Raw genomic sequence first — 16,099 nt, 5'->3', positions numbered from 1 at the left:
TGCTTAATTGAATTATTTTCCTTTTCAACGATTCATTCTACAAGTGGGTGTTTATTCTATTTTGAGTTTGTTGTAATTTAATTAACTGGCAATTGATTGAATTGATTTGGTGAACCTTAATAATATCGATGGAGTTATTTTGTGTTCATAACCTAGACAGAATAACATGTGTTAATTTGAGATAGACGTATACTCATGTTGCATGTGCATCCATTTATACGGGCTTCAACTTAATAAATTCTGTTTAATTAATTCTCATAGACATATAGAGAATTAGTTAAGAAGATATTTTTGTATGACCATCGACAGAGGCTCGTGGATGACAATCATAGTAGAATAATAATTTTTGGGAAGGATATATTTTAATTAAGTGGATTGTTGGGAGAAGTTATAGACCTAGGTTTCACCATCTATTGATTTTTGTCTTGCAATTCACGTTTCATTTAAGATTTTCTTGTTTTATTTTTAGTCTCTTAGTTTAATTATTGTTTGGATAAAATTAGAGTGAAGTAAATTAGTAATTAGCCTTTAGAATAATAGTTATCTCTGTGGGAATGATACTTTTCATCATGATATTAACTATTTCGATACGTAGCAAGTACATAAAATAGACAACAGTAATTTATCATTGATTGATTAAAATCAATTAGAAATGAACCAATTGCAATCAATAATTATGGACTTATCAGTAATAAATCAGTGATGAATCAATAATAAATCGGGTTATCAGTCCATGATTATTGATGGTCATTTACCTAAAAAAATTTGGACTATCAATTTAAAGTGGTGTTAAAAATTAGCTATCCACCTAATTTTCTAATCTAAAAACATAAAAGGGACCAATCTTTTTATTTATTTATGTATATACAAATATTATTATTCTTATAAAACTTAAACGTTAACTGCATTGCATAATAGATATTGAGGTATATACTGAATTTCATTTTGATCCCATATTTTTAAAACGCCTCATAATTAATCCATGAGATTTTATTTCATTATTAATTTTGGTCTTTTTTGTCAGTCAAATGTTAGATATTTGATAAATTTTGTAGAAATTAAGGACCAATTTAGAAACATCTAAAGTTTAGAGGCTAAAACAATACAAAAAATAAAAGTGAATTCACACAGATAGTCTCTAAATTTTAGTTGTTTTCAGTTCTGGTGGTATGTATATTTTCTCAAATATTTAACAATTAAATAATGAAAAGACCAAAACTAAAGTAAAATAAAGTCTTAAAAGACCAATTGAAAGACGTTTTGCAAGTCATGAATTATGAAATTGAAAATAAACCTCAGGACATTTTATGAAATTAACCCTAAGCTTAATGAAATATATTAAGAAGAAGAATTAGTGGGAAAATTTATGTGATGTTTGAAAGAAAAATCGCATAGGTCAGCTCATGTTAATTGAATCGAACGGCAGGGAGGGCATAGGCTTGTCGCAGGTGCTTCCTCTGTTACACACGTGTACACCATCTTATTATAATACATTTTCTTTTCTTTTGTAAAATTTTCCAGAATTTTGGACAAGTTGATCTATTTTTAAAAAGAAAATTCCTGGGTTTATAAAAATAAAATACATAATTTTCTGGTTCGCTTTTAGATTTGTTAAATGGTACAAACAGCGAGACTGAAAAGCCGCCATTATTGTCTGCCAGTGAAGCAATTTCTTGTGCTTATTCCTTTGTTCCTATCATCGCCGACTTCGATTTCACATTTCTCAGTGACGGATCTGAGGAAGAAAATTCCTCGTCAGCCCATTTTTTCCGAGTTATTTTCCAATTTTCCTTCGCAATTTTTCCAAATTAGGTAAAACGCGGTTCCTTTTTTTCTTCATTCGATTCAATTTCACCATTTTTAGAGTTTGGGAAATTGCATATTGGCTTCAACATTTTCCATTTTCTTTTCTTGTTTTGTTGGAATTTCGGTTTTTCGTCGGCAGGCGATTGCGGATTGGTGGAGAGTTAGGGCTTTTCGATTCTTGGCTGAAACAAGCACCATAATCTCATATGTTTTTTAATTCGAGTGAAGTTCTTCAAATAAGAAGGGAATAAAGCGAAATATTTATTGGAGTCGTGTATATCAGGTTCGTATCTTTTCACCTTTTCGCTTGTTTTTGTTTTTCAAATTGGTTGTTTATTCTTATATTGCCGTTGTTGTTAATTTATAGGGGTGATTTTGGAGGATTAGGCTTTCTAAAATGGGGGAAACTGTCCCAATATACTTGAGCATTTTCGCCTTCTTTTGCACCGTCGGAGCCATTGCTCTGGCCACTTTTCATATCTACAGGCACCTCAAGAATTACACAGAACCTACCTATCAGAGATACATCGTTCGAATCATTTTTATGGTCCCAGTGAGTAATTATTTTTGCTTTGCAGTTTTTTTGCTATATGCTTGTTTATTGTCGGCATTATAATTGATAATGCCTGAAATTAAGGATTGGTCAATGTATAAACGGTGTGATTCTTGTTATATTTTCCAGGTTTATGCATTGATGTCTTTCTTGTCCCTTATTTTGCCGGCGAGTTCAATCTATTTCAATTCCATTCGGGAAGTGTAAGTTGCTCTCACCTTTTTTATTTATTTGTTTTTAAGTTTAAATCGCATGCTTAAATGCCGATAATACTCTGTGCATGGTTCATAGCATCGTCTGTTTCAGGGTTCACTTTCTTGGCATTTTTGGCTCTATTTTGTTTGATAGTATCTTGTACAAGTTATGTAGTATAAACTATGACAAATGCCAAAGGGATGCACCATTCTGGCATCAAAACATAGAGTTTAAAATTTGGTCGTGTACTTCTAGTCTCTATTCTCTAGTTTGTTCTTTTAGCTTCTATTAGCCATCTTTCTTGAAGCAGGGTTTACTTTAGGCTTCATGGTTCTTCTTTAGTTTGTTGTTTCACTTGGGTGGGAGATGTTGGATCTCGATTGATTTAGGTAGACTAGTTTGTTTGACAATAGGAGTATGGTTCATATTGTCTTGTTCTTTTAAGCTGTCGTCTTCATTTGTTTGAGACTTATTGTGCTTGCTATTGGACAACAACTACTTGTTTACTATAGACTCTGGTTATAACTTTTGAAGCTGTTTATAGCTACTTTATTACTTTGATTAATGCCGCCATTACTATTATTTTTATATATAAAAATGGTGAAGTAGATTGTAACCTAACCAGCTATATATTTTTTACTCATTCTACAGTCATATATTTATCTTTTTTTTCCCTCTTTCAGTTACGAAGCTTGGGTCATTTATAATTTTCTATCACTTTGCTTGGCATGGGTTGGTGGCCCAGGAGCTGTTGTCCTTAGCTTAAGTGGTCGGGTGCTAAAGCCGTCATGGTATCTGATGACTTGTTGCTTTCCTCCCATACCATTGGATGGGTGAGTTCATAAAAAGAAACTACTGTTGCTTTTCTTTTAGTTGGTTGTTTCTGCATGTTAACTGAATTGCATAATTTCTGTATTATTTGGGAATTTATTTTCCACTGGGAAAAAAACTTCTACTCTCTCTTTGGGATTAAGAAACCAGATTCTTTATGAATTATGGCAAGGCCATATGTAACTCATGTTTTCTCCCGAAAATATGTCAGCTTTCAACACCGACAAAGTATTTTCTAAAATGTTAATACGTTTCAACCTTGCTCATCTGAGATTGTCTGGCAGACTCACACTTGTAAAACCATCAATGCAGACGCTTTATACGTAGGTGCAAGCAAGGATGTTTGCAGTTCGTGATTCTGAAGCCTATATTAGTTGCTGTGACGCTCATCCTTTACGCAAAAGGAAAATACAAAGATGGAAATTTTAATCCAAACCAGTCATATCTTTATCTAACAATCATCTATATGTTGTCGTACACAATGGCTCTCTATGTATTGGCTTTGTTTTATGTTGCTTGCAAAGATCTGCTTCAGCCATTCAATCCAGTTCCAAAGTTCATCATAATAAAATCTGTCGTTTTCTTGACTTATTGGCAGGGAAAAACTATCTACATCCTTCTTTTCTAGGCATGGAGTAATTTTTTAGTGACGGCATTTGTGTAGTATTTTGGACTTAGCTGTAAATTGCATGCACGCCTATGAATGAGGATGCCTCTGGGGATTATGTTTCAGAAGGATTTTTGACAAGGTTAAATGACTTGAGCCGATTCATGACCAAAATTACGGGCAAATCCTTTTATAGTTATTCGCTCGGCATATAAAAAACTTTCAGTTTCTTGTATAATAGACTGGTAGGATCATCCAGAATATTGCAAATTTTCAAGAATAACAGAGGATAGTATGGAGTTAATGCTCTTATCTTTCATTTTTAAGATGGATATAGATTTGCTAAGTATGGATATCTATGTATTAATTTATCAATAACGTATAAGCCTCCATGCATTTTAGAAAGCCTCCAATATTGTTCTTTCATTTCTTATGGTGTTTCCATATGGACAATTCTAATACCACTTTTCTTTCATTCGTTTATGGTCTGGAAACTTGTCCATAAAACTTTATTAGAAAAGAGTAAAAAACATATTTTCACTCCACATTGTTCAGGACCTTCAGGTTTCTGTTGTTGGAACGGTGGGCCTTAAGCGAAAGCCCAATTGTAATATTTCAATATGACATTGAACTTTTAATTGGTAATGTAGGGTGTACTGGTCTTTCTTGCTGCAAAGTCAAAGTTCATAAAGAATGCAGATGATGCTGCTCAATTTCAGAATTTCATTATATGCGTAGAGATGCTTATCGCTGCTGTTGGACATCTTTATGCATTCCCATACAAGGAGTATGCTGGTGCAAACATTGGTGGATCCCGTGGTTTCACAGGAAGCCTCGCCCATGCCGTGAAGTTAAACGACTTTTACCATGACACAGTGCACCAGGTGGGCCTTGCATTTAGTCATTTCTGCCTTTGGTTTCCCATAGATGACTGTATTGGGCATACGCATTGCTCAAGCTAACTGATATATATATATATATATATATATATATTTGTTTTGTGTAGTTTGCACCTACTTATCATGATTATGTGCTTTACAACCACAATGAGGGTGACGAGGGAACTAGGAAATATCGGTCACGCACCTTTGTCCCAACTGGACCAGAGATGGATGCTGTCAGGAAAAACAAACACCTTGGAAACAAGATGGATGACATACAGCTTTCCAGTCTGTCAACTTCGAACTCAAGCACTCCTAAAGGTTCTACTTCAGTGCCCGATTCTGCAACTTCCGAGGCAATGAAGTCTTCCTTGCTTGTGGATACTTCTGCTGCTTTTTCAGTGCCATATGACATGTCGCTTATTGACTTGGACATGTCGAGTTACCCTGCAAAGGTGCCTGCTGCAAAGGAAAGTGATTTCAGGTGACAAGAATGAATGGAATGTGGTAGACAGGTAATAGAAGGGTGTCCATACAAAGAAAAGATGATATTGTTCGAGAGGGATGCGGTTGTAGATTGTTCTGTTCTTTCGGCAAAGCCTGATTGTGCTTTTGTATTGGCTTCAAATTTCAATGTACTCCCTCTCTGGCTCTCTCCCACCCTTCATTATATGCTATAACGAATCAACGATCGATATGATGCTTCCCAGTTCCCACTGAGGTAGTCTTTAATGGCCTGTTTGTCCGTCCGGTGTGCATTGTAGATAAAGAACCTCTGATTGTCATACTTCCATTTCATGACCACAATATCAAAGATAACATAGAATTGAGTCTTTGTTCTTATTGAATTCATTTCTTTATTCCATAGCATATTGGAGACTTGAATCGTCTAGTGGATTTCACAAGCTCTTTTTTTGTTTCTTGTTCTTTTTGATAGATATGCCTCATATACACTTACTACAAGAAAAGGAACAGAGAAGGAAATAAAAAATAAATAAATAAAACCCAACCGATAATTTATGGTTCCGTTCATTTCGCTGATTCGAGTTTAGAATTCGAGTTTGGCTACAGTAAAAAGCTATCACAAACAATCACATCTAACTTTTTTGCTATAGTAACAAATTTTCACATAAAATCACATCTCAACTCGAATTAAAAACTCAAAACAATTACATCTAATTTTTTTGCTACAGTAAAAAACTCACATAAAATCACATCTCAACTCGAATTAAAAACTCGAATCAGCGAACTAAACGGGCCCTATATATCTTAATCTACCAGATTTTGTTATATATTTTCATATTTCATCAAATTCACAAATTACTCAATTTTCATATGTTTGGATATTATGTGATGCTTGAAATGTATACTAGCAATAAAGTGTTCTTTGAGGTGATTCTATACCTCACTCCACCTTGAGGTGTTGAATTTTAGGAGACGTTTGGTTCATGTGATTAGAATTATTTTTGATTTACGTGTATTTTTTGTAAGAGAAAATACTGTAACAAACCACGAATCATGATCTGAATCAGGGGACGAATCCCCCAACCAAACAAAATGGTTTGCTTGCATACAAATAAAAAGAATAGAGTAGAATTTTATATATGTAGAGGGTACAGTTTTGAACCCAGAATCATATGAGTAAAAATTATTAATGATATGTAATAATTATTACGGACTCAAATTATTTGTCCAATTTGAAGTTTCAAAATAATGTTTAACTAACTATATTAAGAGCAACTTTAACTATGCTAGTCATTTTATATTTTTAGCTAAAACAGTTAATGACTTAGCGCTTTTTTTTTTTTTTTAGTTTTTCTCTACTCCAACTATTAGTTAAATGGTTAGCTTTTTTAGATAAAGCATTTTTCATTAGCTAAATAAAATTAACGGCTAGTTATTTAATCTTTTTATTATTCTATCCTAGTTAAAAAAAGAAAAAAAAAAAAAAAGAAAAAAGTTATTAACATGGATTGGTAGGAGCTCCCACTTGCTTGAAACGAGGTTGATCAACATGTTTTACCTTCTGCGGCGTTGTTTGAATGTAAAGATTGTATTTTAAATTTGTATGATCAATAAATATACTTTTCCTATGAGTCAAACGGTGTGATTTTAATTAATCGTAAATTTAATAATAATATTTCTGTTGACTCGCAAATTATCTCCATTTATGTCACTCCAGTTGAGATTGTCCACCCCACACCTTTGATACTTATGATGCTGCTCTAGCTTGCTTCAACACTCCATTAGATGCAGATCCAACACAATTATTAAGTGTGAATTTATTTTCCAATTCGATATGATTAAATAATGTTCCTGTTCTTGAAGTTCATTAGATAATGATGATGAATTAATGATGTTATGTAAAGTGATGACATAGATAGATGTCTCGCCGTATTGTATCTCTCAACAACTTCCCAACTTTTGAGTTTTTTTGCTCTTAAAAGGAAGTGAAATCCATGTAGTCGAATTTAGTCATTCATTATTGTGTACCATATTTCTGCTAAATTAGTTCAGAAATATATGTTGGGTTGTTGAACTGGGGTAAGAAATATATATCATCTCTCACTTCACACAATGGTAAACAAGTTCCAAGAGTCTTGGTTCACAAGGGACTTGTTTTGTGACGGCTATGCATTGACATGATAAGATTATCAAGTTTGAAAAACCTTGAGATAATTTGGATTTAAAAAACTTGAATTTTGACACGAATAACTTGCACCGAAAGAGAATGAGTTACGAGGTTCACGAATACAGAGCAAACTGCATGATCTATCCACGTATAAATGGTAATACTTGCAAGGCAGAACATCATACAAACTGTGGTTGGTGAACCAATTAGAAACGTTTTTTTTTTCCTAATCACTAATTAATCGAATAATAATCTCCGGCCGAAGCTTTCCCATCTTACGCAAAATTGCTAGGCTTATCCATCTGTAGTGTTCTTTGTTGCTTATGCTTTAAACTACTTAGAGCTAATAAAGAAAATACTCTTGTTATTACGAGTCATTTTAATAGCTCATGATCCAATGGATAAGCCAACTTCCATGTATACGTAAATAATACATAAATCTCAATTATGTTTGGGGAAAATAATGTTAATTAGCAAGGAGAACATGTTCTCTATGTCATTTTATTGCCATAATCGCCTTAATTTGTACCATTTGTAGAACCTATATGACATGCAGATGTGGTGGTTTGTACAAATAAAGATGGTAGTTGAAACAATAAAAATTTTCGGATACGAATGGACAAGCCACTAAATGGTGCCCTACTTTTTCAACCTCCTCTCAAGACGAGTTACATATTGATAGGTGGGGTCCATTAAACTAAAGGGCCCACTTGCTGACGGTGGAAGGCCCAGATGGAACAAAATCGGACGGTCCATGGAGGCCCACAACCAAGACTAAAAGTAGATTGAGATAATCTTTTTTTGAGTCATAAAACCTAACCATTGTCATCCATGTAGTAATAATAATAAGCCATAAGTAAGACTCAGAAAAATAATAATAATAATAATAATAATAATAATGAATCAACAAAATACAGAAAAACACAAAATGCACGTCACCGTCCATCTACAGAGAGCAAGAGCTCATCCAACTGTCCACGTGTAAAAGTCGATTATTAGAATATTACTATTTATTACAATTATAAACTCATCAGTTAGGACAAAAGAGAAACTAAAGTTAGGCAGGCATGGAAATTGGAAACTACAATAGAAAGCGAGTGATCTGGCTTGGCTCTAGCTAAGGCTCTTGTGGCGGCGCAGTCGTCGCTTGCAATTCACAAAGAAAAGCAAAAGGCAAAACTAAGCAAACAAACACAAGACCACATACATAATACAGGTACATAGTACATACAATTTAATACACTCAGACAAACTTCCACTTCTTTATATACAATTTCCAACACATATATATATATATATATATATATATTAACATATCTCTCTCTCTCGAAACCAAACCCTCTTTCATTCTTGTTCTCTAGGTTTATCAGGGAAGAGAGAGAGAGAGAGAAAGAGAGAGAGAACTACAGAGTGACGATCTCTTCTTGTTTTATATATCTTCTAATATGGCTTTGTTGGGACAGAATATGAATTTGATGCCACTAAGCAGGACTGATTCGTTTGCTTCTGGGCACTATAACTACAACAACTATTTTGAATATGGCTACAACAACAACAACTATATGATGATGGAGAAGAGACAACTGTTTCTGAGAAGCTACCAGTTCTGCAGAAAACAGACTTTGAGTGAGAGAATCAAGAGGTCTTTGGTAAGAGTGAAGAGGGTTATATGGCTGAGGCTTAAATCTGCTCGTAGGTTCAGAAAGTTGGCATGTTTCAGAGTCAGATGTGGATTTTCTTACCGGAGAAGAAGATTTATCCGTCTCCTTAACAACAAGTACTACTCCAACAATAACTGCTTCTGGTAGAACTATTCCAACTTCCTTCTTTCTCAGTTTTTTTTTTTTATTTTTTTTAAGTTTTATTTATGGAATTAGTACCTTTGCAAAAGGGGTTTCTATTGTAGTTGTTAAATCTCTGCCGTTAGATTCATTCATACCCACAACAACTTTATGTCGTTTGCTACAGTTAATGTATGATATGATAAATATACAAATGGTGACCTTGGTGATGATGTAATAGTGAAGTTGATTCGTTACAGTTGTTGCCATAATGATCTTGTATAGTTGTTCACGTCTGTTTGACATAAAGTTCCAGTTAGCAACATTTGACTATTGTATTCATCCGGTGAAACTGAAAAAAAAAAAAGAAGAAAAAGCAGAAGTAAAAGTTCTATATTATTAATGAATTGGATCCCACTATGGAAGGGTATGGTTTCTGTACAAGCTATATAATATGGCACTTTGCGCAAAGTCCTAGGTCTTTGTGACCCTTTGAATAGGAAGGTTAAAAAAAAGCAGCTGCGAGCCATAGAGATTATAGAGAGAGAGAATAGGAGACCACTTTCCTCTGTGTCAAGAGGCAACAAAGAAAATGAGAAAGGGCGTTTCTATGGTATGACCTGTTATCTTTAGTTATCGATAGAGATTGTTGTTTAATTTTTAGATTCAGTTTTGAACGGCCTGATTTTGTGACTGAAGCAGTTTTATATTGTGGGATGTAAATATTTAATATGGACATTCAGAAATCAATAGATGAAAACTTAATCTAACGATTAAAACAGTAACTAAAAAAGACAAGATCTTACCATATACGTTTCCAAATAAGAAGAAGGTTTTAGTAAATTTCAAACTTAAAAGTTCAAAGTTTTTGAATTGAACCCTCGAGAGAGGAGAAATTGCACAAAAAGTCAAGTATTTCAAAGATCTAAGTTTGAACCAAAAAAAAAAAAGCAGATTAGTCATATTCGTTTAATTGTGGGGGGACCCTTTACTTTCCTTTTCACTTTGCATGCGAGAACACGTTGTTGTGTGCGTTTGCTGTTGAAAACTTGATTCCGATCACCATGACTTTACCTTCTTTGGCCTTTAATTTTTCTCTTTCCGCATTTGGGGGCTTATCTTTTGTTTCCTTTTTCCCTCTCGCTTAGTCAATCTCACTCACATTTCTTCACGGGCATATTCAGGTTTTATGGTTGGTGGTGCCTAAAAATTTTGCGTAGGAATGTGAAATATAGAAGGAAGTTGCGTGTGAGACACCCAAATCTGTACCAATCTTTTAAATTTCTCACATAGTAGGGGGAAAAAAAAGTAAGTAGCCAAAGTCAGTAAAACATGTGGACCTTTTCCTTTTCTTTAAATTATTGTTATTACTAGAAGTTTTCTCCTGTAGGGTCTCTCTATTGATAGAGCCTATTTTTGACTACTAATTTTAATCAAAATTACATCACATTAAAAAAATATTAAAAATAGACAGTTTTTAATGTAGATCTAACAGTTAAAAATAAAAAATTATCGATCGCTCATTTTTTCTGATTCTACTGGAAAAATAAAGATTTTCTGGTCTTATTATTATTAAAAGCACGATTCGAGTTGTTAAGCATTTGTTATGTCATGTTGGTCTTTTTATAACAAAGTATGAGATCTATATTGTTGACAATTATCAACAAATTAATAAGAAAGTGATGATGTTTTTTATCAAGTTAGTATCGCAAAACATATTATATGAGGATGTTATTCATGAGTGTTTATATGTTAGAAAAAATGAGGGAAATACTCCTTTAAATTGCATGGTCATTATTTTTATCTTTTATTCTTAATAATACCCTTTTAACTAAATATCATAGTAGTCAAAAGAGTATTAATCAATAATAAAAAGTAAAAATCTAGACTCATCTTAAGTTCTGTAATTTATCTATATATTATGGTCTTTATCAAGCCCGAGATGAACCAATCACGCATTTTTACTTTACATGTTTTTTTTATGCTATTCTATTTGCCAAGATGAATGAATCACATCAATGAATTATCAAAAAAAAAAAATGAATCACATCAGCGAGTCAATTTCTGTGTTCTATTAGCTTGAATGAAATTGTTCCAACTATCAGCCGCCCTGTGATCAGCCTTTTCCTAGTTTCTTCAAAGTGATCTAAGCACAAATAAGATGAGCTAGTGTCATTAATCAACTTTAATTTTGTCCTCTTTAACATAATACGAACGGTGGAAAAATATTGCTCGGATCAAAATTCAGAAATATAGTGTAGTTACATTTAGCACTAGGGGGTATTATAGGAATTTTAACTTTATTATTATTAGTATTACTATTAATTATTTATTATTATTATTAGTATTATTAGTATTAGTATTATTATTATTATTAGTATTATTATTATTATCATCATTATTATTATTATCATTATTATCATCATCATCGTGGGAAAGAATGTGTGGAACCGATAATGCAAAGCATCTTTCACTCTTTTTTTTTTTCATCTTTTTGCCCGGAAAGGAAGTATCTTTGTTGTCAGAGGCTGACAATTCCCAATGGTTACAGATGACCCGTTGGAATGGGAAGAATATTAGTTTTATCGATGCACAACTCATCATGAACGGGGCTCTTAATAGTTGAAATTTTGTTTATGTGAAGAGCAAGATATAATCTTGCGCAAGTAAAGGAAGTCGCTGTGAATTAAAACAGCTGGCATGCATGCCTAAACTTTTTTTTTTTTTTTTTTGGATATTACTCCTATAGTGGCCAATCTTTTACTGAAAAAACTATATAGTAATGATAGAGACGTCATTGTTGTTAAACAACACTATTTCTAATAGAAGATGAAAAATATAGATCCTACTTGTGAACTATATATTACGAAACTCGTTTTTAATTAATAAGTAGTGCTCAATTTCGCTCATGTCCATTAGTGTTGTTCTAAATAAGTAAGAATTATTTAGAGTCAAAAACAAAATATAAGTAAGAATTCTATTTTAAAGTCTTCTCACAAGAATTTCTCAAGAAAACCATTTAGTTTTGACTGAAAGCTTATGTGTGGAGGATTTAATTTCTTTCAAAACGATCATCAAAGATTATCCTGAGCAGTTTTTTAACCTAGAAAGTCACAAGTTGCGTTGAAGAAACCATACCAAACATACCAGTGAAAGCCAATAACCGGCACTAATTATATATATTTTCACGTCAAATATCAGATTATGTGTGATATAGGGACAAACATATTGACACATGACTCTGCGATTGGTTGAAAAAATAATTGTAATTATCATCTTTCGAAACGCTTTAGCATTTTTTTCAGTTAAAAAAATATTTATCATTTTTCCTTATTAAATCCTTAAAAAATTCTCAATAAAGATAACACGATAAACGACTCCTTGATCAAGTTTGGGCTGCAAATTCTAGAAGAAATTGTTACGTTTAACAAAGTCAAGTCAAGACAAAATAACTACCTCTAGTTGCTATTTTCACCATTTCTCTTGCAAGCAAATTAATATGTGTCAAAGAAGAAGAAAAAAGAACTCCTCATGGTTGATGATCTTCTTGAACTTGTCAAAAAAGGAATTATAGATGTATAAACAAGAAATTTCTTTAGAGAAACAGTGTTTTCTTCAAGAAAAAGAGAGAAAAACACAGTTCCTTGGTAGGACTAGGACAGGAGACAAAAAAAGAGATCTAAAACTGAATGTGGGTTGTTTTAAGTCATGAGATCAGATTTTACATATGTAGCAACCTAAAAAGTCAACCCGATTTAAGATTTTATGTACTTAAAGATAACGGTAACATACTTCCTTAAGAAAAACAAGATGTGGGAAATATATATTATTATTTGTTTGACTCAAAACTAGATCTATAGATCAATATCATATATTAATAAGGAGCCTAGCTAGCAAAATAATTAACCAGAATTAATGTGTTTGAATACTTGGACGAAAAGAAGGAACCTCTTTTCTTTGGTTTTGACCTTAAAACATTCAAAAAAAAAAAAAAAAAAAAAAAATTCTGAAGGTCAATTTCATTGGCTGATGGGGAACTACACTGCATAACACACAAGGACAGAGTAGAAGTAAAGCCACTGAAATGGACAAATCACAATTCTGACTTTCGGAACTTGCAGTTGTATATGTATTGCCCTTGATTTTCCAAATCTAAATTAAGTTTTTGTTTTTTAGCATTTTGTTGTTAATTAGGACACAATGCGATATTCAAGCCACATTTTAATATTGCATAAAATCAGTAAGAATCTGGGGACCTTGAAAAATACAAGATGAAACAGCATTTTTTTCATATTGACAAGTTGTTGTTATTGTATTCCTAGTATGGAGATTCCACGCATTAATGGGTGGATTACTTGTAAAGTTAATCAAAATGTTACAACGAGATTAAGAAGAGAATGAGTTTTGATTCCTTCATGTTCACTAATTAACAACCAGATATGGCTTTAGAGTACGCTAAGGATAGATGAAAATAGAACGTCATTTAGCCAAATGCGGGAATTTTTCCCCACAACAACAGGGAAAATTACGTAGCATACTACCAAAATTCAACAGTTTTACATTATCTAATCTCTCATTATTTTTGTTGATTTTACTATACTACCAAAATATTATTTGAAGACCGAACCCAGTAATATCTGATCATCTTTACAGAGAAGAAAAAAGGATCTAATAAGATATTAAAATATCATTTTCTAATAAATTGAGTGGCATTATACTATTGTAAAGATAACATCTGTTGAGTGACATCTTTTGTATTTCTCCTTTTCTTTAATTGGTCTGCCTATGCACAAGGCACAAGGGGACTTGATAACAATGATAAGAATTGCTAGACTTTTGCTTTCTTTCTTTTTTTCATTATTATTGTATTGATACGTTTTTTTGGCTTACAAACTGATTTTTCTGTGTGTGTGTGTGTGTATATGTGTGTGTGTGTGTGTGTGTGTGTGTGTGTGTGTATATATAATTATAATGTTGCTAGTATCTTAATTATGTTCCTAGTATATCATAAAAATTATCTTGCTAGTATGTTAGTGAATCAAAGAGGAAAAATTTTAAATCGTGCTTTTACAATATATTACGTATTGATATTGAGCTAATTGTTATAATTTTAAGGATTTGATTACTTTAAAGAAGGTTAATGATCCCACATATTGTGGGATAAATCAAGATACTATCTTCAAAATTGATTTATATAGTAAATTTAAATTAATAATATCATTATCAAGGTCAATAATGTCATTAAATATATACATTAATTTATATGTAGAATATTCACAAATTACAGCCACATTTTCAATTCCGCAAACATAATTAAGCCATATGTGTGATTAACACTAAAATTTACCGTGCTCATATACAACATAATGACACTTACATTAACATATGCAGATAGTCTGAGTGGGTTCCATGAGCTAACTAGTTTGTGCTTGAGTGAGTATCGCCCATTCTATGGTGGGCTGGACCAGAATTCTGCATCAACTACTCCCAATATAAACATAAACATTGTCAGATTGTCTTTTCTGGCTAAATACTGAGATAAAGATATATAAAACAGACCTTAAATTAAACAAATATGAGACAAATTAGACCACCAGTTCATACTCTTGACTTGGACGTGGACTAATCAGCCTCACACAAATAAAGAAATAAGTAGATCCACTTTTGATTAAAGATCACACGTTGCATACATTCCTTTCTCTTGCAAATGATTGGCTTTGATTTGCACTCGTAACATGGAAATCAATCATTGCACATGGCTCCTATATTCCCCTAGCCATTTACTAATAACATTTATGTCCTTAAATTAAAAATAAAAAATTAAATAAAAACTAAATCCAGGAGAAGAGAAACATATTTGATGATGTGGTGGTTGTGAAAAACTGATGCTAGCCATGTGTTGGAAAAGCAGAACTAACTCTTCTCTTTCTCCATGCAGTGTATAGTGAGTTTAAAATAGCTTAATGGCCACCATGTGTTAAATGGAATCCGAACGGCGATTTTCATCTCTTTCTTTCTGTTTCAACTAACAATTTAAAACCATTTTTCTCAATCTATATATTTTTATATGCACATCCATTTCATACCATCATATAATCTCTCTTAGATCTTGCTCTTTTTGTATGTATAGCCTTCTATACCATCCTTCTTTAGTCTAAACTCAGTAACTCATTTTCATCTCTTAATCGAACATTCAAACCAGATTCTCAGTCTACTTATATGCATATCCATTTTCTACCCTCATAATATCACTTTTAGATCTTGCTCTTTCGATATGCATAGCCTTCTATATCAACCATCGTTGGCCTAAACTCATTACCCAATTTTCCATCTCTCTTTCTATTTGAATCCAACATTTAAGACCAACTTCTCAATCTACTTATATGCACATCTATTCTCTACCTTCATACAATCTCTCTTAGATCTTCTCTTTTTGTATGTATAGCCTTCTATATCAACCCTCTTTAGGCCAATTTCAGCATCCCATTTTTCATCTCTATTTTCTATTCTCTCCTCAATGCTGAAGATGGGATTTCAAGACATTATTGGGGTGCGCTTGAGATGTCGGTACGAGAGGCTAAGCAACATCGATGAGAAGGTGACAAAGCCTGGGAGGTGTTGGGTGAAGAAAACCAATGGAAAGCTTAAGGGTCTTAGGTTATCACGCTCTAGGAAGCTTACTTTGAAGGTGTTTTCTGTGGTTGTGTTTACAAACAGGATTGCAAGGATATACAATGAAATTGTTAACAGAATGAGCATTGATGGTGTGCATCCAAATATCATCTTTACCACTCAATGGGGTCTCCCGGTTCT

At 32.9% G+C, this 16,099-nt stretch overlaps 2 protein-coding genes across 2 annotated transcripts; both read left to right on the top strand.

Annotated features, from left to right (window-relative positions):
- The first annotated feature begins 1,575 nt into the window (after positions 1 to 1,575).
- Positions 1,576 to 5,745, top strand: LOC21405491 (transmembrane protein 184A). Its single transcript, XM_024164627.1, has 8 exons — positions 1,576 to 1,812; positions 1,946 to 2,089; positions 2,174 to 2,359; positions 2,489 to 2,562; positions 3,238 to 3,387; positions 3,698 to 3,983; positions 4,643 to 4,876; positions 4,999 to 5,745. The coding sequence occupies exons 3-8, from the start codon at positions 2,204 to 2,206 to the stop codon at positions 5,359 to 5,361; spliced, it is 1,263 nt and encodes a 420-aa protein (XP_024020395.1). The 5' UTR covers positions 1,576 to 1,812; positions 1,946 to 2,089; positions 2,174 to 2,203; the 3' UTR covers positions 5,362 to 5,745.
- A 3,064-nt stretch (positions 5,746 to 8,809) lies between these two features.
- Positions 8,810 to 9,872, top strand: LOC21405490. The gene has a single exon (XM_024164662.1). It carries the CDS (start codon positions 8,951 to 8,953, stop codon positions 9,311 to 9,313), a length of 363 nt encoding a protein of 120 aa, XP_024020430.1. The 5' UTR covers positions 8,810 to 8,950; the 3' UTR covers positions 9,314 to 9,872.
- The last annotated feature ends 6,227 nt before the right edge of the window (positions 9,873 to 16,099 follow it).

This window comes from Morus notabilis, unplaced genomic scaffold, assembly GCF_000414095.1.
Source record: "Morus notabilis unplaced genomic scaffold, ASM41409v2 Scaffold283, whole genome shotgun sequence".
Classification (NCBI taxonomy): Eukaryota; Viridiplantae; Streptophyta; class Magnoliopsida; order Rosales; family Moraceae; genus Morus; species Morus notabilis.
This window is presented reverse-complemented; position numbering and strand designations above follow the sequence as displayed.